This window comes from Lichenostomus cassidix, chromosome 2 (assembly GCF_008360975.1).
Source record: "Lichenostomus cassidix isolate B80296 chromosome 2, HeHo_3.0, whole genome shotgun sequence".
Taxonomy (NCBI): domain Eukaryota; kingdom Metazoa; phylum Chordata; class Aves; order Passeriformes; family Meliphagidae; genus Lichenostomus; species Lichenostomus cassidix.
In genome coordinates, this window is record NC_139482.1 from 78,601,747 (window position 1) to 78,628,547 (window position 26,801).

General features: G+C 35.5%; 1 protein-coding gene across 1 annotated transcript in view; it reads left to right on the forward strand.

Moving 5' to 3' along the window:
* Positions 1 to 17,898, forward strand: part of DNAH5 (dynein axonemal heavy chain 5) — a 117,478-nt gene extending 99,580 nt beyond the window's left edge. The window contains exons 66-79 of the mRNA XM_085052130.1: positions 1,437 to 1,680; positions 2,692 to 2,806; positions 3,286 to 3,476; positions 4,319 to 4,440; positions 5,301 to 5,450; positions 7,096 to 7,341; positions 8,635 to 8,854; positions 9,479 to 9,684; positions 10,471 to 10,674; positions 11,288 to 11,503; positions 12,306 to 12,518; positions 13,939 to 14,091; positions 15,854 to 16,085; positions 17,432 to 17,898. Coding sequence (XP_084908256.1) covers positions 1,437 to 1,680; positions 2,692 to 2,806; positions 3,286 to 3,476; positions 4,319 to 4,440; positions 5,301 to 5,450; positions 7,096 to 7,341; positions 8,635 to 8,854; positions 9,479 to 9,684; positions 10,471 to 10,674; positions 11,288 to 11,503; positions 12,306 to 12,518; positions 13,939 to 14,091; positions 15,854 to 16,085; positions 17,432 to 17,583 — 2,664 coding nt within the window. The 3' untranslated portion in view covers positions 17,584 to 17,898. The remainder of the gene's footprint in view (positions 1 to 1,436; positions 1,681 to 2,691; positions 2,807 to 3,285; positions 3,477 to 4,318; positions 4,441 to 5,300; positions 5,451 to 7,095; positions 7,342 to 8,634; positions 8,855 to 9,478; positions 9,685 to 10,470; positions 10,675 to 11,287; positions 11,504 to 12,305; positions 12,519 to 13,938; positions 14,092 to 15,853; positions 16,086 to 17,431) is intronic.
* Positions 17,899 to 26,801: the final 8,903 nt, after the last annotated feature.

Consider the following 26,801-nt stretch of genomic DNA (forward strand, 5'->3'; position numbering starts at 1 on the left):
ATTTGCATTATTCTATAATGATTGTCCCATTAAATATTTTCTATTATGATGTTTAAAAATACCAAGAAAAAACTCTAAATCTGATAATAATAAGGTGATTTTTCTTAATTTTCTTTTAAGGTAAAAGGGCATTCTTTAAAAGAAAGAAATGCTTGAATTAGGAAGGTAAGGTGAATGTAGGCTGAGAAGACCAGAAGTTTAGAATGTGGAAAAACAGAAAAAGCAATTTCAAAAGTTGTAACAATTTTTCAAAGCTGCATAAATAATGACTACTCAAATGGGAGAGTAAAACCTTTCCTTAAGTCTTGCTGAGGGCTCAGGTCCATTATGTCTCAAGTGCCATATGAGAGGTCATTTATTTCTTAGTGTTGTCCATGTTTCTCTGGAATATTAGCAGCCAGTGACCAATGTGGGAATGGACTTGACAATGATGGAGGGAACATGGAACTTCCAAGTTTGGAGAGACATTGTTAAAATTATTCACTTTGTAAACTTTGTGAAGTACTGCCCTGGACACAGCAAATATTTCTATCAACTGGCTCACTTACTGTTCATTTATAAGATTCATATTAATCTTATGAAGAACTCTTAACCCACCCTCTCCCTTTCCTTTCTTTTTACTTCACTGAATTTAAACATTTCATAATATTTCAGTAGAGCATTTTTATCTCTGAGGGACAGATCTGTATTAATTTTTTAAAGGTTAATTTTAAGAATGAAATGAAAGGACTATTATATCTGAAAAATATTTTTCTAGAGATTCCAAATAGTTGCCTTTTTTAATGTAAAACCATTGATAAACAGTTATCCATCTTCTGTATTTGAGCACTGGAAAACAAACCACCCAGACTGTATTACTAAAAGTATAAAATAAATATTTACAGTGAAGTAATTCAAGTTCTACATTCTTTCTCAATCAATGAAGCATTTTAGTGAGAGGCTGAAATGATCCCTGTTTGATGGAGGAATATTGGCAGTTCTTGAAATATTTGGTGCTTGAATTGATAATTAAGAATGGCCATTGATACTGAAACTAAATTTTCAATATGGTGATTGTAAAACAAGGCATAAATGAGCATGAGATTACAAGGAGGGAAATAAACTCCTGTGCCTGCAATGGTGTTTGCATTTGTCTTTTCTGAAACAGAAAGAGAAGAAAACCAATTACTATTGTGAACTTATTATTCTTTTAGGGCATGATATGAGCGTCTTCCATAATATTTATAGAAATCATTTATTAATTCCTACTTATGTAGCAAGTTCAGAACCTGGCAATAGGTCTTGTGTCAGAAATACCACTGGAATTCTTGTCCAAATTAATGAAGCTAGTCTTGACCTAGACTGTTTTAGTAAGATCAGTATTTTTTAAACTAAATACTTTATTTATATTTTTGATTTCTCTTCGGTTTCCCAAATATTACCATGTAATCCAATAGGAATTAGAGAAAGAACGAACGGATCTTATTGAAGATGTGACTATGAACAAAAGGAGGATTAAGGAACTAGAAGATAACCTTTTGTTTCGACTTACAAGCACTAAGGGTTCTCTGGCAGATGATGAAAGTCTACTAATTGTATTGAGTAACACTAAGAAGACTGCTGAAGAAGTAACACAGAAACTGCAAACTTCTGCTGAAACTGAAGTACAGATCAATTCAGCCCGTGAAGAATACAGACCTGGTGAGTGAAGGTAGTGATGGAAGACAAATGGCTAGACCATATCTTTAAATCATCAATACTTAGAGTAGGAGAAATAGTAGGATGAGATCAGGAAGACCAAAACTGGTGGGAGAGATCTGTGTTTTCCTGTAAGTAAAATGTATCTAGGAAATGTCATACTGAGCTACAATGGAAAAATAATCAGTGTTATGCCTCATGTGGAATTTATAAAATTGAGTGAACTGTTCTCTTTGTAGACTTCCCACTGCTCTGTAAACAAGTGTATCAGTGATCAGAGTGTTTAGGTAACTATGTGGTTGAGTTCAACATATTGACATTCTTTTATAGGGCCAATATGACTTTAAATACTCTTTATATCTGTTGTGATGAATGCTTCATCATTTATCCTTAGGTTATTTTAGTAAGCACATTTCATGAGCCTTTTGACTTTTAACAGACAGGTAAAAATGTGAAAAACTGGGGGGAAGAAAAGCTCATTCTAATTGCCTGCATTTTAGGAAATGTGTAAAATGGTACAGTTCGTGTACCAGAAAGCATTGCAGATATTGTAAAACCTTTGTATTTAAAACTGAATGGCTGCTGAAAAGAAATTAAATCAATGCTGGGTAAGTTAAATCAATACAGCTCATTTGACTTTTATATGATTCTTGTAAAAGTCTGTAAAAAGAAATTTGTTTGGATACTTAAACTGTATTTCAAACAGCCATAATTTTTGTATGTTCTACTGATGATCTGAATATTGCATTGTACCATCGAGCTGCTCTCCAGATATGCTCATATTTGAAAAGTGGGCTTTACACAGTATGCATTAATTACAGAAAAGATTTTATTTTCTGATGTATAAATGAGGATTAAACGAATGATTTTATTATTTTTCTGGCAGCAAAGAATAGAGAAACTCAAGAATGTTCAGTTACCATTAGTGTTAAATCCACTTTACATGTTTTGGAGAGTTAAATTTTTCTGCTCTGCATCTCTACTTTGAACACCTTCTTGTTTCTTGTTCTTCAGTTGCAACTCGAGGTAGCATCTTATACTTCCTTATCACAGAGATGAGCATGGTCAATGTCATGTATCAAACTTCTCTTCGGCAATTTTTGGGGCTTTTTGACCGCTCCCTAGCCAGGTAATTTAGCTCACATTAAGTATCATCTGTATTTACCCAGCCCTGGAGGTGCTTGTAGTATAGCAAAGATTTATTGTAAACTAATATAAAGTACGTATAATATAAACTAAACTGTTGCTTCTTACAGTCTTGACCAGGAATTGTCATCTTAAATACCCATAAAAACTTTGTCAGCAAGGCAAAGAACCTCAAAATGTACCTACAGTCCTTCAAACTTTGCCACTAGATAATTAAAAACCATTATACTGCATTGATTTTCAGCTGGGCAAAAAGACTTGATTAAAAAGGATTTTTGGTTTATTTGTCCTTACTTCAATCTGAAAATTGCTGCTAGCTTAATGTCTGATATTCCGTATTTGTGATACATTATTTTTCATGTTTTGAAAATACTGAACTATGGCTTTTTTCCTTTTACATAGTATTCCCTCTTATAAGGCCTAAGCAAATCAACGTTCAGCTGCAGATGTTTCTTCCAACAGGTCTGCCAAGAGCCCTATAACCAGCAAGAGGGTTACTAATATTATTGAACATATGACATATGAAGTGTTCAAATATACTGCCCGAGGGCTGTATGAGGAGCACAAATTTCTTTTCACATTACTGCTTGCTTTGAAGATTGATATACAAAGAAACAGAGTGAAGCATGAAGAATTTCTGACACTTATTAAAGGTTGGAACTATGAATAAATTTTAAGGAGAGCATGTTATTATAATAGGAAATTTATGTATTTGTATCTCCTAGCCAGCATGCTCTTTCCTTTTGCACATGAGAAACCAGTCAATGGTAAGAATAAACGCTTATCATTCTGATCTAGTGACAGACAACATGGTATGGTAGTTCTAATTTATAGTAGCACACTGAATATGGATGAATATATCTTTGAAACTGTGAGAATATAAAAGGAATATTGTTAAGTATCCTTTATGTCTGCTGCTCAAATACAATCAGGTATGTGTTTAATGTAGAAAAATTATTATTGTACTAAACATATTATAGTTTCTTCACTAAGTGCAGCAGATAGGAACAGAAAATAATACTGCGTTTGAAAGAATATCAAAATCTTAGTTGAATGTGACAGGTTCATGGCTTTGGTCTTAACTGCATACAAGCATTGAGTTCACTTGAACGTTTGGATCCATTTTGTATTACCTTTCCAAGAGACTTAATTTTCCAGGCAACATTTATTTATGGATGATATCTGTGAATTTTTCCATGTTGAATCTTCAGAATATCTTTTCCAACAAAGGTTTTATTTCCAGGCACATTGCACAAAAACCCAGAAAAGCCTCAAAATATAAATTGGTTAAGACTCTTTTAAGGTACACAATAGAAAAAAAAAATAAACTAACCAAATTGCAAACTCAGGTTAATCAAATGTGGCATGGTTTTATAAGGTAGAAAACTCATGATTAAAAAAGCTGGATTCTTGACTTGTTTTTTCCTTTTTATTTTGTTTATTTTTCTTTGTCCCTCGAACAGTACTAGTTAAAAATAATTTCAATTTCTTGCAGGTGGTGCTTCCCTTGACCTTAAAGCTTGTCCGCCTAAGCCAGCTAAATGGATTCTGGATATGACTTGGTTAAACTTGGTGGAGCTCAGTAAGCTTAACCAATTTTCAGATATTCTTGATCAAGTACGTAAGATCCTTTTAAAATTGTTCTCTTTGACAAGTGATTATCTGGTAGTGATCAAGCCATGTGTTGGGAAACTGCTTTATCTCAGAGTACAGAACAAAACAAAACTGACAACAGGTAGCCACAGTTGTGGCCCTGACTGCTTAGCAGCCTATGTTGATATAAAGACTTCAGCCCCTCCAGGAAAATAAAAAGAAAGTAAAATGTTGACACTTTATATAATTATAATATTTTCAGATTGGGATTCAACTTGTCATTATCCAATTAATGCATTGCAACTTTAATCTTGTTCTGATTGGTAGATCTCTTTGCATCCCTGTTGTGATCTCTCACACTATGCTTTTATGATGCCTGTTCCAATACTTCTCTCTTTACATGGAGTAAAAGTTAGGGAGAGGGTGTCCAGTAAATTCAACACTTGTAGGAATAGTCTGATTGGACACTAAGTGTGTTGTAGCTAATGGTAAAAAGCATTTGGCATAGGTGAAGAAAACTTTCTGTACGTTCATGTGGGGAGCAGTTATGTCCCTGCGGTTCTCAAAGCTGTGTCTGTGCCTAGCTATCCATGTTCTGACATAGCTATGCTATTATATAATAATAGAAAACACTGATTAGTAGCTCCTGTTTTCAGAATATGAATACTCAAGGGTGTTGTATTCTACAGTACAATACTTAAAATCTAAAAGTTTATCCTATCATTTTTAATAGCCGTATTAAATCTGCATACTAATATTGCTAAACAAATGCCTGTGTGTGGATTACATGTGTCTGACTCTCATTAAAAGTTTGTGACCCAGTGGCAGGGCAAAAATGACTTGTCTGTTTAGTGATATTTACTTTTTTGATGGTATAATTGCAGATTTCCAGAGAAGAGAAACAGTGGAAAATGTGGTTTGATAGTAAGAATCCCGAAGAAGAACTGGTTCCTAGTGGCTATGGTCAATCTCTGGACTGCTTCAGACACCTTCTTCTGATCAGATCTTGGTGTCCTGACAGGACCATGGCTCAGGTAGGTTTGTATAGCCCACATGGTCTATTTAGATATCAATAGAATAATAGTTTCTAGATTGCAGTTAAGTACTATTTTATGTAATGCTAAACACCTTGTTGTAATGGACCTTTATGTTGTGTTTTCTGAAATTCTTTTCAGACCATTTATGTATTTCTTAAAAGGGCAGTGATAGCAAAATTATTGCACTATATTGAACTAATATTATCCAGTGATTACACTGTAGTGATTTCTGCTGGAATCATATGTGTTTATCCAGATGTGCTTTATCAGTTCGTTTGGCAGTCCTTGCTTACTCATTAGAATTTTAGAAGTGTCCCCACATTAAGCTAAAGTAAAATATTTTAATGAACTTGGTTGGCTGAGAGAAAAACAAATTGAAAACTATTTAACTGAGGAACTATTTCTTACAGGGAAGAACTAGACCCACTTTAGAAAAATCTTCATTAAAGTCTATTCAAAGCTCTTTATTTAAAGCCATTTATTAAAAAAGGTATAAAATTGAAGTTCATTAAGTAGACCTTTTTTAAAGAAAAATCAACTTCTAGGAGCCTATTTTTAATCTTTATGTTCTTCTCCAGTGCAAAAGAATAAAAAATTACAAAATTGGTGACAATTCAGAACAATTAATAACAACGTTCTGAAATTGGAATGCATCATTGAAAATGTGTGATATTAGTTTTATTGATACACATCTTTAGACATCAGGATTAGATTCAGAGAAAATCTCGGCAATTATTGGTGTAACTGCAGTCAAAGGTTAAGCAGTACTCTATAAATAATACCTATATGATGCGTGCTATGTGTCTGAAACAGATCTTGCAAGATTAGTTCCTCCCTACTGTTAATGGGGCAAGGTAAAATTTCATCTTTCAATGGTTTTATGGAAACTGATAGTTTATCAGCTACTTAAAACGGAATGTCTTTTGTCTCTGAGAAGTAACCCAGAGGTATTAAGGGGATTATTTAGCTAAGACAAAAGCATTGTGGTGGGAAAGAGTACAAGAAAGATTATCTCAGACTGTTTGAAAAAACCTTTTCTAGTTCTTTGTTAAAAAGAACAACAATTTTTCAAGATAAGTAATGAAGGAATTAAGATGTTTGGCACCTGTTCCTGTGGATCTTATACTTAAAGATAGTTATTTTAATAATTGCTACTGTTAATTCATTGCTTGTTTAACTGTGAAGCTGCGAAAGACCTAAAAGCTTTGAATCCCTTCTTTAATCCTTTCCTCCCATTTTCCTAGATTTTAAGGCTAGGAGTTACACTATCTAATGGAAATACCATCTTTAAACCATTAAAACTTTTCTAAAGTTTTAGAGAGATTATTACTTTAATAAATATGAATATATACTCTTACTATACTCTAATTTATAGTTATTATATATAACAATACATAGAGATATATGTAATATAGTAATTATTTAAAAATTTTAACTAGTCTTGTAAGGCTATAAGAAATAACACCTTCAAAGACAGTATGATGTGTTGACATGTAAAAATAAACTTGTTGCATATTTATATTTCTGATATAAATTTTTAGCAGCCTTTTGTCTTCAGTTGACTTATTGGTTGTATTTACAGTGGGAAGAAAACAGTATTAAATGGTTAAGTCACAAGTTAAATTTACACATTTTAATATAGGCAAGAAAATATATCACTGACACTATGGGGGAGAAATATGCAGAGGGAGTCATCTTGGACTTGGAGAAAACATGGGAAGAATCAGATCCTCGTACTCCCCTCATATGCTTTCTTTCCATGGGCTCTGATCCTACGGACTCAATTATTGCTTTGGGGAAAAGACTGAAGACAGAAACGTGTTGTGTTTCCATGGGCCAGGGGCAAGGAATCCATGCTCGTAAACTTCTACAGCAGACAATGGCTCATGTAAGCAACAAAAATCTGAATGTTTTTCTCTCTGTGTGAAAAGCTTAGAAATAAAAATCCTGTCCTGAAATAATGTTGCTTGGTGGGTAGTTAATGCTGATGCAAACCCCTATATTTAATTATATAAGTGTCCTAAGCAGAACTGTCTTTTCAGAGTCCTTCAATTTGCCATAACAAGCTTTTTGATACTGTGCAGATGTTTTTCATTGAAAACTGAGGGCTTTTCATATAAAATGATGAAATGGAGTTTTTGTAGTAGATTGCTGACTGATAAACATAGCTGAATTGATTTTTAAATTTTTTGTTACATCATCACTAAATGTTCTTCTGTAAGCATTTCAGATTATTTTTTCATTTTTGTATTTTTAGTAATATAGATGCGTTTTATTAAAAGAAGAAAGTGAATTCCAAATATGCTATTGATATTTATATAATCTTGAGAACCATTCAGTTGTATAGCAAGATATTTTCTATTTCTAAGTCTGAATTTGGACTTGGGAGGGACAATCTGGTAGCACAGGCATTTTACAAGCAGAGGAATTAAAGAACAAAACTATCTGTATGAGAAAGGTGAGACGTTCTAATTTGGCATGCTTTGCCCATTAGGTGAAACTACTGCTATGCCTGCTGATGTGGAAAGTTTGAGCTTCTTACTCTCCTGTGTTATGACCTTTTTTTTGCAACCTGTCATGCTCTGACATTTCCTTCAGATTCTTGTTTGATAACTTCTCATAAAAAACTAATTAGCAGATCAGATCAGAAGGAACTTTTTCAAAAATAGGGGGGAGGAGCAACTTTTGTTTAGTTCAGAGAAATGCAGTTACTTTCCCTCACAGTTTCACAAGCCCTCTTAGTGAAGAGGTACATGAGTTGTCTATAATGAAATATGATAATCCATGTAAGAGAATTTGACATCTATGGATAGGTAGCAATAGATTAATTAAGTATGTGTATTTGATTATTTTGCAAGCCTGGGACCCTTGTGAGGAACAAGGTTTAGCAGCTTGCTCTATGGAGCTACTCCTGAGCTCTCTTATGTAAGTCAAAATTTATCAGTTTCTGTCATCACTGTAGTCATGACAAAGTATGCTTTAAATGTATTGAAATGGAAAAGGTAGAGACTACTTGAAAAGAACAGATGAGACAAGTAAGGAACACCTGTTCAGATGAAAAGAAAGAAAAAATCTACCACCACCTTCAGAAGAAACAGCCCATAGCTTAGCTCCCCTCAAAGAGTGATTTCAGTTTGTGAACAATGTTGATAACTTCTTATGTTCTGTTGGTTTAAACTAGGGAGGTTGGGCACTTCTGCAAAACTGCCACCTTGGGCTTGACTTTCTGGATGAGTTAATGGACACTGTAATAGAGACAGAGAATGTTCACGAAAGCTTTCGACTATGGATGACAACTGACATTCACAAGCAGTTCCCCATCACCCTTCTTCAAATGTCCATTAAGTTTACCAATGAGCCGCCACAAGGGCTCAGAGCTGGACTGAAGAGAACATACACTGGTAAGTGCTAGAATGGTAATGATTTAAAATTAGAGTTTGGACTGTGATGTTATTGTGTGGTCATGTTAAACTGATAGTAGGTGTAAAGCTAGTATGAGGAACTGAACACAGTGATGCCAAGGCACATCTTGGGTTTTGTTTTGAAAATTACAAAGAAGAAAAGATTTGCTGAAGTTCTGTTGCCAGACCTAATTGGGCAGCAAAACAGGAAATGCTTTTTCTTTTCTCACATGTTGGCTTCTAATATCTCAGTTCAAAGTGTTTGAATTTTTAATCCTCTGTCTTTTGGCAGAAAAATGCCATGTTAATCGTTGTTGGCTACCAAGTGTTCTTTACACTACGTAAAATAAAGGACAAAGATTCTATGCAGAAAGCAACTTGATGTGAATTCAGCTGTTAGTAAATTGTGGGTTTTTTTCCCCCTGAAGTTTACTCATTTAATTTGGGCATCTTAATAATAGGCTATAAACTCCCGCCTAGAACACTTTGTGGGACAAAAATTTACCCTTGGGAGAGGCAGAGAGCCAAATGAATATCTCTGGAGTGGTATTTTAGCACTGATTGGAAGTACTTTTGAAAAAGACCATTACTGTGATTCTCATAAAGCTGATTTGCAATCAATAGGTGTCAGCCAGGATTTATTAGATGCCAGTAAAATGGTGCAGTGGAAACCACTGTTGTATGCTGTAGCCTTTCTACACTCCACTGTTCAAGAAAGACGCAAGTTTGGATCTCTGGGTTGGAATATACCCTATGAGTTTAATCAAGCTGATTTCAATGCTACTGTGCAGTTTGTTCAAAACCACTTGAATCGCATGGATACCAAGAAGGTAATTAATGTTGTTGTGGGGAAGGTGGATTAAGATGATGGATCTTTCTAGTAGTGGAATGTATGTAAATGCTTCTTAATAACTGAGCTACAATAATGATTTTAACTTACTATTTTTTTGCACAAACATTCAATATTTCAAGTATACATGTCTCTAGAGCAACAGACTTAGATTAGAATTCTAATCCAGTGCATGTTTAATTTCTGTATTAGCCTGTACATTAAAAAAAAAAAAAGCCTTCCCAGCCATCTCAGAAACCTAAATCCTAGAAGTGCAGACCTTTTCAATTCTATATAAGTCAATTAGTTAAAAATTGATGACTGTATTTAAAATACTCTTTGGTTTAAATCTGTTTTGAGTAAAAATAATGAAATTTGGCCCCTCTAACCTATCTTCACAGCATGAAGAAGTTGAAAGGGGTTTCAAATGATTATGTAAAAATTACTCCTACGTTTCTTGCTTTCATGTGGTCAATTGTCATACAGAGAGGTCTGTGGCAAAGCAATTTGCAATTGGCATTTTAAGTGAATTTCAAAGGAGGATTCAAATGTATCTGTAACTTTCTTGCCATCTTCATGATGCTCTTGAATTTGTTGTCAGTTAATTATATTTTGAGAAATCCTTGCAGGTGTTCTGGGAATGCCAGACTATAAGGAAAAAAAAGTAATAGGAAAGTAACTTTCTTCCAAATGGGACAGATATGGTACATCAGCTGCTCTTACTAAGGCACATCTAAGTAAATGAGAAGAGGACTAGCTAAAGTCAGTGCTTTCTGCTTGGTTTTAGGGAATCTCCTGGAGTACTGTTTGTTACATGATAGGTGAGATACAGTATGGTGGCCGTGTGACAGATGACTTTGACAAAAGACTCATGAACACCTTTGTAAAGGTTTGGTTCAGTGAAAATACATTCAGTCCCGAATTCAGCTTCTACAAAGGATACAGCATACCCAAATGTACTATGGTGGATCAATACCTTCAGTACATACAGGTTGGTTAATGAAAGCTAGTCACTTGTTTCTCATAATTTCCTAATTCCCTATAATTTTTCTTTTTTCTGAGTACCTGTATTTTATCTTTTAATCACAGAGTTTTTTTACTCATTTCTATCATTCTGCATATCTATTAGGGGCAATTAATTAATGTAATCAATGTTACCATCTTCTTGACAGGAATATATATTTTCTTTTTCATGTGGTTTGCTTGTGGGACATATCTAAAGGCACAAAGTTATTGAATAAGGCAAAGAATGGAGTCCAGGCATTGGGTACAATCTCTTGGAAATAAAAGGTCTAGATGTATGAGAGTATAAATTTACAATTACAATGGCACATAGATGTTAAAACTCGATTTGTTTGGTGTGATTTGGGCTGTGATGTGACAAATAGATCACAGAAAGTTATTTGGCCTAAGACTATTTGAAGAAATCTAACTTCTTACTCTACAGTATTAGAGGGTTCTTTTTTGTTCTTCATTTGCTTTTGTTGTGTGTTGGATTTTATATTTTATGTTTGTTTTTTTTGGGATTTTTTTCTGTGTTTTTTTTTTCTTAATGAATTGCTTCTAAATCTCCAGTTGTACTCTCTTTGTATTTTACTGTGTAGAGCCTTCCTCCTTATGACACACCAGAGGTGTTTGGTTTACACCCCAATGCGGATATCACCTACCAAAGTAAAGTTGCCAAAGATGTATTGGACACCATCCTGAGTATTCAGCCTAAAGATAGCTCTGGTGGAGGAGGTGAAACTCGAGAGGCAGTTGTAGCCAGACTGGCTGATGATATGCTGGAAAAACTTCCTGCTGATTATATACCATTTGAAGTGAGTTAATGAAATTCTGGCAAAAACATTTGCTCCATCTAGCCTTTTAAGGATTTAAAAAAAAACCCCAACTTTTCTAAAGGCATATTTGAATTAATTAGTACAGGAAATACTTCCAAAACGTATTTTAAAGAAGTGTGACCAAACTAATGTTTTTTTTAATGAAGTCGTTAAATATGTGCTGAAGTGCTTTTGTAAGAACTTAAAAAAAATATTAAACCTTTTAATGCTTAAGTTGTCACAGTGGTGGAGGTAGGGTCATCAGCTTTTTACTGAGGTTGTTGACACCATAAAATTTCTAGTTATGTTCATGCAGTTGTTTATTTGTTAATTTACACTTTTGATTAAAAAGAATCAATGAGTTTGGTTAGAATACAAGACTGCCTGGTATTGTGATAGTTCCCAGTCATGGCTACTATGTTGAGGCAAAGTAGCTGGGGCAGTTACTCTTGGTGGCTTTGTGCAAAGAGACCTTGAAACGGTTTGTTGCAATTAAAGCTGAATTCCTTGAACTAAGGTAAACAGCTTACAAGCTCTTGAAATGACATTTGCTCATAGAAGGATATACAGACTCAATCATGACTTGGACTGAAAACATAGCCAGTCTCAGCATCATAGATTCCTCTTGGAACAATTCCTGTGTTTGTCTTGCAGGTAATTTGCGGGAGGTGCCAAACTGACAATTTAAGTTTATGAATAGATTATGTAATGTCTTACAGATCATATTGGGTCCTAACCTTGACATAAAGCCAACTTTGTTCTTTTCACTTCTATTGAAAGATCTTTGGTTTTCTACCTACAGGTAAAAGAAAAACTAAATAACATGGGACCTTTTCAACCTATGCACATATTTTTACGACAGGAGATTGAACAAATGCAGAGAGTTATTTCTTTAGTGAGAAGCACTCTCACTGATCTAAAACTTGCCATTGATGGGACAATAGTTATGAGTGAAAATCTGAGGGATGCTTTAGACTGCATGTACGATGGAAGGATTCCTGCTAGCTGGAAAAAAGTAGGTGTACATCACTTGTTCTGGAAAGAAATTAAAAAACCTGTTTCTGAAGAGACTAGATTAAACTGCTAGACTGATAGTAAACAATTTTTTTCAAACTATATTTCAGAAGTGTTAACCAGAGCTATGCAACTGCTGGAATAGATTTTGTGCTAAAATAAACACAGTCAAAACACGCCTTCTTTCATTTATAAAAATTGAAATGAATGTGGGGGATGCAGCTATTTCCCATTTTAACAGCCTGCTGCATATAGGCAGGAGAAAAAGCTAAAGAGAGGAAAGCAATTTAAAATGTAATGATGGATTTTAAAAAATAGCACCCACATTAGTGGACTACACAGGAGCTATTTATTGAACACATATAATTTGTATTTGTTCCTTTTCTGGGTTAAGTAGAGGTGGCCTGTCTACCTTGGTCAGAATTGGTGTTCTTAGAGTATAGCCACACAATTACAGAATAATAGATGCTGGAAGTGACCTATGGAGATAGTCTAGTTCTTTCACACTTCTGAAAGCAGGGTCAGTTAAAGCAGGTTTCCCAGGAGTCGCCAGAATCAAGAGTCCACAACCTCTCTGTGAAACACATTCCAGTGTTTGATCACCTTCACAGTAAAAAAATGACTGATCAGCCAACCACCAGCCAACCAAACAAAAAACCCCTAATGTTTAAACAGAATTTTTGACATTTCACCTTGTTCCCATTGCCTCCTCTCCTATTGCTGACATGGATCAGGCTCCTTCTTCTTCCATTCTCCACACACGAGGTATAAACTCACTATCTCATTTGAGCCTTCCTTTCTCCAGGCTAAACAATCCCAGCTCTCAGCCTCTCTCCACACTCTCAGCCTCTCCCCACAGAAATTGTTTTCAGGGACAATTGGAGCTGTTAACGACAACTAATGGAAAGAAAAATGGGGAGGTTTTTTGTTGTTTGCTTGTTTTGTTTCTACTGACAAAGTGTTTTCATGGTCGAAAACCTAGACCTAAACAGATGCTTCATAACACAGCTGTATCTCCACATAGTCCAAGTTCAGTTTTCCTTAGCTTTTACTCAGGAGAATAAAAATGCAGAACAATTTTACAGAAATCATGTTATCTTGATGTATTGACCTTGGAATTGGAAAGACATGTATACAATTTTTCTTCTAAGTTTATTCAGCTATCTAACCTTGCAAAAATGTCATAAAATGTAAAATTAACTTTAAGTGTGTGTAATAGGAATAGGAGACATGAATTTGAACAAAGAAAGAATTTGCTTCAGGTTTCAGTGATATGCAAAGTTTAAGCATCAGATTAAAGTTAACATATGATAGATCATCTTCAAATATGGTTTGCCAATATTATATGATTTATTACCATGTGAGGAGTTAGCTTTTCTGAACAGCAGTGTGCTATTTCAAAACACGTTTACTGTTTTTAGGCATCTTGGCCTTCCAGTACACTTGGTTTCTGGTTTACTGAGCTTCTAGAAAGAAACCACCAGTTTTACAAGTGGATTTTTGAAAGTCGACCAAACTGTTTCTGGATGACAGGGTTTTTTAATCCTCAAGGATTTCTAACTGCAGTAAGGCAGGTAAATTGTATACGAAGTCTTAATCTGCTTATTTTTTGACATGATTTTAAAAATAAAATGTATTGTCTGATGAAGGATGGGTTTATACACATGGGAAGATACATGCCTGTCTAACATTTCCTGAGTGAGCTGCTCTTCCTTTGCACATACTATTTCAGTATATCAATCACTTATGTGTTAAAATATATTTTCTGCTTTGACCAAGGCCCAGATAAGTAGAGGCTACCTCACAGAATTATTAATGTAGACTAGAAAAATACTGTCCTGTGTTTCCATTGAGATATCTCTGAGAATGGTCATTAAGCCCATGAATTTTTTTCTCCCTCTCTTTTGTTCTGTGTTCAGTACTTACCTGGCTGGAGACTTGGCAGAAAAGCTACTCAGAATTAGTCTTATATTTCTCTTCTGCTGTTCACTAGCTGATGAAGTCTTTCTTCATGAAGTGGGAAAGACTTTCCTTTATTAATGCATATAAGTGTGATATTTGATGAATTTTCTAGTGTATGTATGTTGACTTGGTGATTGTGTTGGTTGCTCAACAACTTTTTTTACTTTAAAAGGAAGCAATAAATGTCTGTGTTGGTCAGCATAAAGGGACATACTGGAGACAGTAAGTGTATGGAATGCGCAAAATTAGAAAAGAATATTCAGGTGAAAATACAATGGGACCCCAGGAAAAGAACCCCAAACTTTTGGAGAAGACAATAAAGATCTGTGCTGTATGAAAAATGTCCCCTCTTACTCTGAGGTCTGGGTAATGTAATCTAAAATTTCAGGTATATAGCCTTGGAATTATGTAACAAAATATTTCTTTTGAGCGAACAGTCCTAAACTAGGACTACCTTTTGCATCCAAGGTTGTGGAAAAAGTTTACTAGCAGGATGTGAAACAGTTGGAAACTAAGAAAACTTTCTGGTTCCATAAAAATGGACTGTGGATACGTAACAACTGTGGATACGTAACAACCTAATATCCCAAGTAAATACCAAAGTGAGTTTCTGGGCTTTGCTATATGGTGAAACAAATGGAAATGAGAATGAGAAAGAGCCGGAATGATCACTGAATTATAAACCTCGTGTTCTTCTAGGTCATCTACGTTACTGCAGCATAGGGCAAGCATTAATTCCAGTTACTTCAAACCATGATCTTTGAAAGCCATTGCAAGACCAGGATAAAACTTTGGTTTGCCATAATTTAATGGCATGGGATAGTAAGGAACTGGGCAACTGACAACTGAGTGTTTTCCAATTCATTAACTAACAGGTTTCTTGCAGTCTCTTTACATAGCTTTAGAGCTGAGTGAGTTCTTACTCATTAGGAATAGAGTTACTGAAGAGTAAAGGTGCAGAAAAAGGAAGGTAACCCCAGAAAATGTTTCACTTACCACCTGCAGCTAATGTTTTCTCATCTCATTAAATCTTTCAAATTTTTGCGTTTGCAAGAGCTAGCTACCATTGGCATTCAGTGGTTGTGTTACCTGGTCAAGTCTTTAGATGTATGTAATAGAAAGAAATTAAAATTAAATACAGTGGGAAAAGTACTGAAAGCTTTCTTGTAGTGTCATCCCATCACTCCCTTAGAGAGAAGTCAGACTTCTGTAAACATGGATATCATAAAGTTTTTTTGGTTTTGTTTTTTTTTTTTTTTTTTTGTACTGAAGAGGATATATTGTGACCATACAGATTTATTTCTAATAACTGCTGGGAAAAATGGTTCTGTGCACATGTGAAAATGTAACCTAACTTTTGTCTGGTTTGGGCAGGAAATAACGAGAGCTAACAAAGGATGGGCTCTTGACAGTGTAGTGCTGTGCAATGAAGTCACTAAATGGATGAAGGACGATATCACACATCCTCCTTCAGAAGGTGTCTATGTGTATGGGCTGTATTTGGAAGGAGCTGGCTGGGACAGAAGAAACATGAGACTGACAGAATCTAAGCCCAAGGTGCTCTTTGAGATGATGCCAGTTATAAGGATATATGCAGAGAATAACAGTAAGTAATGGTTTTATAAAGGATCTTATTTCAATAGAATTCAGTGAAACTTTTTATTTAACTGCATGGAAATCTTTTGGGCTGTTGGGATTTCATGAGGCTGTTGCTAATCATTGTATACATACCAAATCTCTTTCAATGGGGAAGACTCCCCAGTCTCTCATTTAAAATGTCCTTTCAGACTTGCTTTATAATTGATAGAAGGCACTTTCTTTTCCTAATATTTATGTAGGTCTCTATACATAGTCTCAATGGTGTTAAGAACATTTAACCCATTTACAGGCAAGCTATGCATATTGAAAATATGTATCCTAGATTGAAAACACCAGCTTTCTTATACTTAAACTCTGTTACCTCTTTAGTCTCTGCAACCTAAACCTAAATGTTCTGTTTCATACATGCCAAAAATAAGTGAAATATATATATATATATATATGACATATAAGTATGTATACACAACATATAAGATATAAATGGATTATATATATACACACACACACATATATATATAGCATTTATAGATAACATGTTATGTATAGAATGTGTGTATTTATAAAAATGTATTCTTTTTTTCCTGGAAAAGTCTAGTTTTGAGCTCATGGAAGCAGGCAAGAGGTGGAGTGAGGTGGTAGAAGATGTTTGGTCTTTGAGGTAGAAAATGAATGTAGGAATGGAAAGGAAACTATGGGGCTGAAGAAGAGTGCTGTGAAAACATGTAATTCACATCAATGTGGTGGTTTTTTGAATATAGAATAGGACATACTGTTGAATAGGGATGTAAAACAGAAAAGAACAATCCACTGCAGAACATAAAATTGGTGGAAAAGCATTCCACCTCTAAAAGCAAAATTTGCTAACGTGCTATTTTGCACAGCTAATATTTTATAGAAGGCATGATCAACAGCCAAGATACTAAATAATGACCACTGAAGTATTGAGCATGACTAGACTACTGTTCTAATTCTGCAGTGAAGTAGTTGATGACTGGTACTCTCAAATACCAAATGCATTGCAAACTAGGTTGTTCAAAGTAGGACAATTTTAATTTGATATCATACATTGATAAGCAGTAATGTTCAGTGGGCAGATTGAACTAATAAGAACACAAATTACTCTGGTGTGTCCATTTACATATCTTGCTGTTCATCAGTTGCTAGGTGCTCATGTTAAATCTTAAACCTACAGAAATTTCAAAGCATATATGGGCTTCAGCTGGCAAAACCAAATAGAGAACAGTGTGCTATTGAACTTGGATTCAGTTTTGCATTTGTCTTACGACCAGTCTCTTAGGGCCCCATTTTTTCAACTTAGTTTAATTGCTCTTTATGTCTTTTCTGTCTTTTCAGCTGCAAAAGATCCACGTCTGTACTCATGTCCGGTTTACAAAAAGAGTAGTCGAACGGATCTGAATTACATTGCTGCTATGGATCTTAAAACCCGTCAGCCTCCAGAGCACTGGGTACTCCGTGGAGTAGCACTTCTGTGCGATGTCAAGTAATGTTAAAAAAAAAAGTTTCCAGGAGTTCTTTTCTCATTTTAAATGTAAACATCTATATGTAGTTAGATACACACTGGAACAATTATGAAAAGATTATTTTTCAAACATAGATTCCATCATGATATTTTTAGAAATTTCTTCTCAATAAACCTACAACAGGCTTATAAATGCCATATCTTAGAGTGACATTAACTTTGGTGTCTTTGAAAAATCATGACAGATATTTACTGCTCCTATCACCTATGTGTGCATAAGCACTCCTCCTGTGTGCTTAATTTTACCTTGAATAAAGATTAATTGATTTGAACATTGTTACTTCTTGGTAGTATTTTTGTGTCAGGATTTAGCTTAAAGAAGCTAAATGCAAAGCTGCTTTTTTGTTTGTATCTATGGAAAACTGAACCCAGTTGCTCATTCATATTAGTTAAAATTTTTCAAGATGATGTTCCAAGATTATTTCCTAGCTGATAATTTGCCTGCTGTCTAAATAAAAAAGGTAAAGTTGGAAAAATGTCACACTTTTTTTCACTGCTTGGAAAACGAATTCATTGTATTACATAGGAAAACAAGCATTTGACAGCTGCCAGAATTCCTTACTATCTGGTTCATGACTTACAAATATTTAATGGACCAGAAGCAAATAGCTCCATAAGAACGAATGGACACTTTTTTGTGTGCTAGTATATCAGATTTGAGTCTCTCTTCATCAATGTTATTAGTGGATGGGTTCTTTTCTTTCTTTTTTTTTCTTTTTTAACTTACTCCTTTTTTGCTGATGTGCTGCAGCTTTTTTGGTGTCTTAGCTTGATAGAAAACTTTTCATGTGGGAATTAAACTTAAAAGAGAAATGTTAGCAGCTCCATTTAGTTGGGCACTATTGGCCTCACACATCAAGCACACTTCTTTAATCATCAAAAAGCCAGTGTGTTTTTGTTGCTGGGTTTAGTAGGTCATGTATCTTAGTGATCCACTAGTCATTCTCAAAAATGGCTACTTCAGAAGAGGAAGCAGAGAGAATCAGTATTCCTGGTGCATCTGTCATTCATAAATGTAGCAATGGAGAAACTGTTTTCAATTTTATGTCAAATCAATACAGGAGAACATCAACATTCATTTCCACAGTCAAACCAGTTATAAAACTTCGGTGGAACATTGATTCTGTCAAACAAAATCTGGTTGTAGAAGTCTTTCCATCTTGGAATTACTATTATTGTTTTCTTTTACATAACTAATAAATGAAGAAAGTGAAATATGTGAAAATATTTTTTAAGGAAATATTTTTAATTTAGTCATGGCAATAAATAAATAGGGTTAGAAGGGTTTAAGTGTTCTCTATTGAACCTTGAAGCACCATGTTCCAACTTCCAGGAGATCCTCCAGGTACGCATTGGAGTTCTAAGTTGCTGTGGACTCATGTCTTTCACCAAGACCTTTCTCTCTGAAGAGATGCACATATTTCATCCTTGTGCAAGTCATTCCTACTGAGAATTTACAAGCCACATGCACTTCAAATACCGCCTTTCAAGTAGGAGATTTTTTCTACCATCATTGCTGTAAGATACAGTGGACGCATCAAAAAGTAATTCTCAGTGACTGGACTGTGCGCATTTTTTCAGTGTGATTTTTCTATAGGAACAGTAGGGAAAAGGATATTTCCCCACAATGATGATCCTAGTTATTCCAAAGGCCGTTAGGTCAGTGAAACAATTGATGTTGTCTATCACTGTTGTATCTGTTGATTAGGCTCTCTTTTTCTAAGAGGTTTGGCATTGGCTCTGTAGGTGTCTGCAAAATCACCACCAGGGATAGAAAAATGAGGCATGGGAAAGTTCAATGAAAAGGACTTTTGAAATGTAGTATCATGTCAGGGGCCAGGGTGCATAACCCTGCTCTCCCAGAGGTTTTGCTGCGTGGGCTGGGAGAACACTTGGTACAGCGCGAATTGGACCTGCCTCATTTGCCATGGATAGCCTTGCCTGCTCTGTGGGGCAGTGTCTGGTAAACCTCATCTCTTCAGGCCCTGCCTTGCTGACCCCCCTTTCTGGCTTGACCTCAGATCTGCCCTGTTATTACAGCCCCATCTGGCAGTAATTGATATGTTAGCTGGCCCTGGCTGCTGTCATGGACCTGCTCTGCTTTTTTGTTCAGGTGCCGTGGGACTGTGTCCTTGTCAGAGAGAGCTCTGCTCTGCCCACCCTGCTGTGGCTCTTGGCTTCCAGCTCCACTGTCCTTTCCAAGCAGCCTGCCTTTGCTGTTCCCTGACATATGCCTTAAAATGGGGGGGGGGGGGGAAATGAACTGTTTCTTGTTCATCTTAGCAGAAATGGGTAATAAAATCTTTCAATGGAAAGGAATATCAATAAAATAACCAAACCTGAGGTATTATAGAACTGGATGTCTAGAACTCTTTGACTCTGCTATTGACATTGCATGGATTAGTCAAGAAATACCATCCACAGACTTCAATTATGCTGCTATTAAGCGTGAAGCACTATAAATTTGAGGGTCTGGAAGGTTCAGGATGACAGAAGGTACTCTCTATATGATTTTATTATATTAGTCATTATAAGTACATATATTTTGGACAATATTGAAAAACAAATGTTATACAAATTCATCTTGGAAATTAGTAGTACAATAATGTTCTGAATAAGGTGCAGATATTAGAGTTTCATCATAGTGCTTTGAAATCCCTCATAAATTTTAGACTATTTAAAATAGGCAACCTAGTCTTTCAAATACATGCTCTGCTATGTAGGCTATACTGCTACTATATGAGCTTCTCTTCCAGAAAGGTTTTTCCTTTGAGCTCTGCGCCTTCATTCATACCTCATAGCTCTGAGGTCACTTTTCTCACAGTTGTGATTTGTTGCACTTTCTAGAAACAGAAAAATTGAAGTTTGTACCATGATAGGCAATGCAATTCCAAACTTACAGTAAGTGTGGTTGTCATAATTAAAAAGGATTTTTTTCTTAATCAAAAGTGCATTGCTATGGTATACATACAAATTTGGATTAATAAGAAATAGCCTCTTACTCTGAAATACACTTCATTAATTTTTTTATAATTAAATCAGTATTGAAGAAAATTTAGTTTTTCCTTATTATGTGGGGTTCTTTTTTTCATTCCTTGCTTGAACAGTTATCCTATTTTAATTACCCAGAGCTGGACATATCAAGTGGCTTCCTCATGAATCTTGAAATAAAGCTTGAGTAGTGTTCGTATTACCACATTTTAATTTTTAGCTTTCACATTCACATTGCACAAGCATTATATGTGTATAAAAATACCTGAAGGATTTTAGAACACATCCAACACTTAAAAAAAAAATGCTGCAGAGGTGGTTATATATGAGACAAGTTGGTTTTTGTTGTGTAAAACTAAACATCTAATAAACAGATGAAATAAAAAGACAGTTCTTGACATGTCTGTGGATCCCAAGATGTACCATTTACCGGAGTTTCTGGCTTTTAGTTTGCACTATGTAGCTTTTCCAAGGACTATACTACTCTCATAACTTTTGTTCTTATAATAAAATTAAAACATCCAGTGTAAGTGACCATGTATTATGAGTGTCTGTATATTAAGATAGAAAAATATAATTAAAATCAGAGCTTTTAAAGATAAAAAGCAAATGTATGTTACCAATCGTTGTAACGTGTATCCTTCCTGTCCCTGACCCCGCCCCCCTGACCCCTTCTGACTGGATGTGAGTCAGGACCGCCCCCCATCCCTAGAGATAAAATCCCCAGCCAGATCCAGAACGGGCCTCTTTGGTTCTGGACTCATATGGAACCTGCACCCTCCCTCGCCTTCCCTTCCCCCTCCTCAGTCTCCCCATTCCTCCCCTGTTTTCCTCAATAAAAACACCATGGAGACCAGGAACCAAACAGCTGCCTTTCTAAACCTGCAACGCTTCTACAAGAACCGTGTCTGACCAGCCCCACAGCTCGTGGCCATGGAATGACCATCCTGCGTGTTCCGGTTCTAGGGCAGCCCTCCCCCGCAGCAGGGGGGGGCTGCCCTCAGGTTTTGCACTGCTGCAACCAATCTCACTTTGCCTCTGAAGTCTACACATAAAATTAGAAATTTCCTAGTATTTACTTGCACATTCAATCTTTTAAACAAATATCCAAAAAAAAAAAAGAGATATTGGACCAACACTGGAAAAACTGACAGAAGAAAAACAGGGAAGAAGGGCATGGTTAAAATATTTCTTAGTTAGAGCTGTTATTTAAAATGGATACTGGCTTTTAACTTTTTAGTAGAGTTATTATTTACATTGCAATCACTTGGAGAACTGAAGGAGTTATTTTAGTTTTTGCTGTCAGAGGGTATGAGATATCCTATTTTGGTAAGAAAAACAACAGATGTTTGCTGATGTAAAAACATGATTTTTTTTTCCAAAGGTGTTATCTTAGAACAAGAAAATCTACACACAAAAAAGAAGAGTTAGGAAACTCTGTGAACCGTCTGTGAAAAGAGGTTAACATGATTGAACAGAAGGCAGAGTAACTTGTTAAGGCACTGTTTTTACATGAGTTGCCTGCAAATAACAAAGTTTCCCTGTTAAACTGCTACAAGAATGGCAGCCAATATATATAGCTCCTCCTGAAAAGTGTCTCCCCCACCACCTTCCACTTACTGAGTATAAAAAGTGTAATTTTTACAGAAAAATGTAACTTGGAATCTCTTGTTAACTGACCTATTTAGCTTACTACATTATATGTCACATTACGCTTTCCTCTCTTTAAGCTGAATTAGCTCTCTCTCTCGCTCTGAGTGAACTGCAATTCCAGCAAAATAATAGTGGCTTAGTTTGGGAAGAGCACTGTAAGCAGTTCATCTTATCTTTCAGTGTCTTTTCTAATCTGATTAATATACGCTTAGAAAGGAAATGTTAACTGATGATGAAGCCTATAAGCACTGCAGAAGATTGTGACGAGTGTGTGCGCAAAGAATATCTAGAAATGCTTTGAGAAGTAAAATGTGCTCAATACAAGTTCCTTCTGTGGGCCATGATTTTCACAAATCAATTCCATTGTGTTAACTTGCAGTACTTAAAATGGGCTTATAAGAAAGATGGGAAAAAACATGTTAGTAGGGCTTGTTGTGGTAAAACAAGGGAAAATGGTTTTAAACTAGGAGAGAGTAGATTTAGACTAGATATAAGGAAGAATTATTTTTTTTATATAATGGAAGTGATGAAATAGTAAAGCATATTGCTCAGTAGGTGGTAGATGTCTCATCCCTGGAAAAATTCAAGGGCAGATTGGATGGGGCTCTGAGCAACCTCATCTAGTTTAGGACTGCAAAGAGGTTGGACTAAATAACCTTAAAAGGTCCCTTCCAACCCAAACCATTCTGTGATTTTATTACTTGCATAAATGAGTATTGTTTCAATTAAAATACTTTGTATAAACTGTGCAGATGAGACAAAATAATATTAATTGCAACCAAAGCTCAAATGACTGTGCCTTCCAAGATAAAATGTTTACTTCATTTTACCCATGAAATAAGTTGCTTTGCATTTTTTCTTGACTCTGCATTGTAGTGTAGTTAAGCCCAAAAATGCTTGTAGTAGGATTTCCTTTCAGTATTTTGGTCTCCAAATTCTGCACCGTAATCCTTCCCAAAGGCAAATAAGGCTATTCTTAATTCTTTCAAAGCAAGCTGAGTGAGTTATAACTCACTCAGGCGAGTTACGTTTGACAAACAATAAGTTTGTTACTTGGATAAAAAGAGAAGACAATTAAGAAATGCATGATCTGTGCAAAACAGAAGAAATTTCACAATAGGAGGAGGTATGTCAGAACATAATGGGAGTGAAATCCTTTTGCAGAGACATGATGATTTGTCATCTTTGGATCACAAAAATTTGAACAATTGGCATAACTGTTAGACTGTGTCATGTCAGCACATTAAAAGTTTTGCTTGAGCCCAAAATCCTAACTGAGAAATTTAATACCGAATTGAGCTTTGTTTTTAGGCAGATTTCAGTGAGTCTCTGCTTGTTTTATCCTTTTCAAAATGAAGAAGGCAATATTAATGCTACTGAAGCTACCTGTACTCAATGCATGAGCAGTAGTTTCTAGTCTACAGTTTACTAAAATGGTGAGATGGGAAACCAGGCTCTGGAAATTCCCAACCCATGTGTTTAATGAATGAAGTCTTGTACCGCTGGAGATCTCAGAATACTACTTCGTGAATAAGACACTCTTTTGCACTGTTTTGAATGAATCCTTGCATTTGAAAAGAAGAAAAAACCTGGGGTGAAAGAGAAGGAGGACCATGTGTGAAAGCTGGGATGGATCAGAATCACTTCAATATTTTAGTGAATATTCTACTTATTGAAATAGTTTTAAGGAAAATGCTGTCTGTGTTTATTACTTGTAAGGGATGTTGTGGTATCACAGGATTGCTGAGGTTGTCAGCGAGCTCTGGAGGTCATCTTGTCCAATCCCCTGCTCAACTAGGGTCTCCTAGACCTGGCCTACCTAGGACTATATCCAGGTAGATTTTGAATTTCTCTAAAAGGGTGGAAACTGCACAGCTGCTCTGGACAACCTCTGCCAGTGCCCAGTCACCCTCACAGTAAAACAAATGTTTCCTGATCTTCATGCAGTACCTCCTGTGTTTCAGTTTGTGTTCTTTGCTTCTTGTTCCATCACTGGATGGCGCTGAAAAGAAGTTGTGCTCTTTACACCTTCCCATCCTGTATTTACATATGTTAATAAGATTCCCCTTGAGCCTTCTTTTCTCCAGGATGAACAGTCCCACTCTCTCAGGCTTACCTTATGGGAGAGATGTTCCAGTCTCTTTATTATACTAGTAGCCTTTAATTGGAGTCTCTCCGGTATCTCTGTAGATTTTATGGCAGATTTCTTTTACAAGAGTTGGCATATGTCTGGTTCCTAATAATGCATGTGTTACAGGAACAGGTATTTTATTTACAATAGAGCAAATAGCTTGCTATTCCTAGTTTCACACTGTTGTGCTTTTACCAGAAACATTTATTCAAATGAATCAAAAAATGTCTTCCCTATAAAGAGGTGGTATGCCTGCCTCTTTAGTCTGGTTAATGTGCTGTTGATTGGCTGCGTTGTAATGAAAACTGGTAATTTTTAAAATGTCTTCCTTTGATATAAAATTAGAATACATTACTTTTTTGTAATGCCAGCTGTGTATTGAGCTACAAGACGGTTGCTGAGACTGACAATATCTTATGCAGGTGTTGGGAGTTGGACATGTATAATGTACTTGTGCATCTCTTGTACTAGATAGGAAAATTTCAGGAGTACGCTGTGGTTCCAATTATTGTATCAAAGCTTTGAGAATTCTGTTCCCATTCAAAATTGTCCTCACAGCTTGATTGTGTGGTAGTTTCACGTTGCCTATGACTGTACTGAAAGCAGCAGGATTTGACAGTTTGTGCTGAGGAGTCAGACCCAGCTGGAATTTGGATGTTGTCAGCAAATTTAGTCACGCCAGGTTTTTTCCTTTTTCTTGTATCAGTGCATTAGATACATGGAAATCAGGTATGTTCCAAGGATTATATTGTTGGTATTTGCAAGAGGCTCTGACAGTTAAAAGCATCAAATCACTACAAATGTCTTTCTTTAGCAGTTCAGGGCTTTGTTGCAGCTACTGTAACTTGTACCTGATGGGTTCTCAAGCCAAGCTATGGAAATGGGACAGACAGTAAACCATCTTCCTGCTTTTTCTCAAGAAGAAAATGTCTCCTGCCCTAAGTGGAGATAAGAGAGATCTGAGGAGGGATCAAGACAAGTGAAATGAGAACAAAGAAGTTTCCGCCACTTACCTAAAAAAGGTTAAAAAGCAGCTCTGCTCCTGAACTTGTTGGATAAAATTATCTTGTCTTTGTTTCCCTTCTCACTTTCCTTTTTTTTCTTCTTTTTTTCTTTTTCCAGTGGGAATATGTTATTTCCTTGAATATTATTTAAACTCCATAATTATTATTACAAAATGGTAAATGTAGAGGTAATAATTTTGGATCTATCAATTACAATTAATACAGGTCTAGCAAAAGACATAGTAAATGATTCACTTTGTTTTATTAACTAATAACAATGATCTTTAGCATCTCAGGCCAAACAAAATAAGTTATGAGAAATACTAAATGAGTATAGGGTAAAAGCATGCTTTTAGTAATAAGATAAGACTTTTCTTTTTACAAGATGAAGATTTTAATTTACTTTTTGATGACAGAGACTTTATTTGAAGTTTAGCAGCAGAAAAAAAATTACGAACCTTAATTTTTATTAAGTTGTGTGATAGTTTAAGTCTGAAATTTATCATAGATGTAAAATATATCAAGTGGCAGTCTCAGACCTATATATCCAAAAGAACAATTAATCACACTTAAATGTAGTTATAGAATAAAATGTCTCTCACACTTATAGACAGTTAATTGCAGTTATCAGAAAGCTGCTTAAACACTGAGGCTTTGATTAAGGTCTGTGTCTGAATGTTTAATTGCACTACTCCTAATATAGTTGCAAGGCAAAAATATATAAAACCCTGATGTTTCATCTGAGCAGTTTTATCTTCCCCTGATAACTGGGGGATGCATAAAATAAAAATTATAGATATGGAAGTATTTTGGATGTAATCAGCTTTTAGTCTCAAGAGATTCAGCACCCCAAATGTGAGAGTTAAGATGATAATCCCAGAGCATTCTTAAGTGCACACTCTGGTCTATCTGGAAATATTAATTTTGATTATTTGGCTGTGGAGAAAGAAATAAAAGTGACTGAACTCCCTGTTAAAATGCAGGATTAAATTCTGACTGACTGAAGTGTCAGTGAACAGCTTGAGCAGTGTCTGAGAGGAGAAGCCCAGCCACTGTCATGAGCATTGTAAGAAAAGCACACCCAGGTAGGCTCTAGCTATTTTTTTCACTAACACATGTGTGTGTTCTCTATTATTTTGTGGTAATTTTCAGCTTATGCAATCTTTAGTATCTTGGTTATGTTTATGATGCAAAGAGCTACATACTGTTTGTTTTAGGAGCTTCTTTTATATTGCTGAAGTGAAGTTTAATTACCCTTAATTTGCTACAATGCAAGTTTGGAGAAGCTTAACTCTCTCTGTGTAGGTGCTTTTAAGCATCCAAATACATGTGCATTTTGTAAGATTCTGATTAGATAAACCATTTCAGAAAGACAGATTGGAAATTCTCTTAAGGAAACCTAAA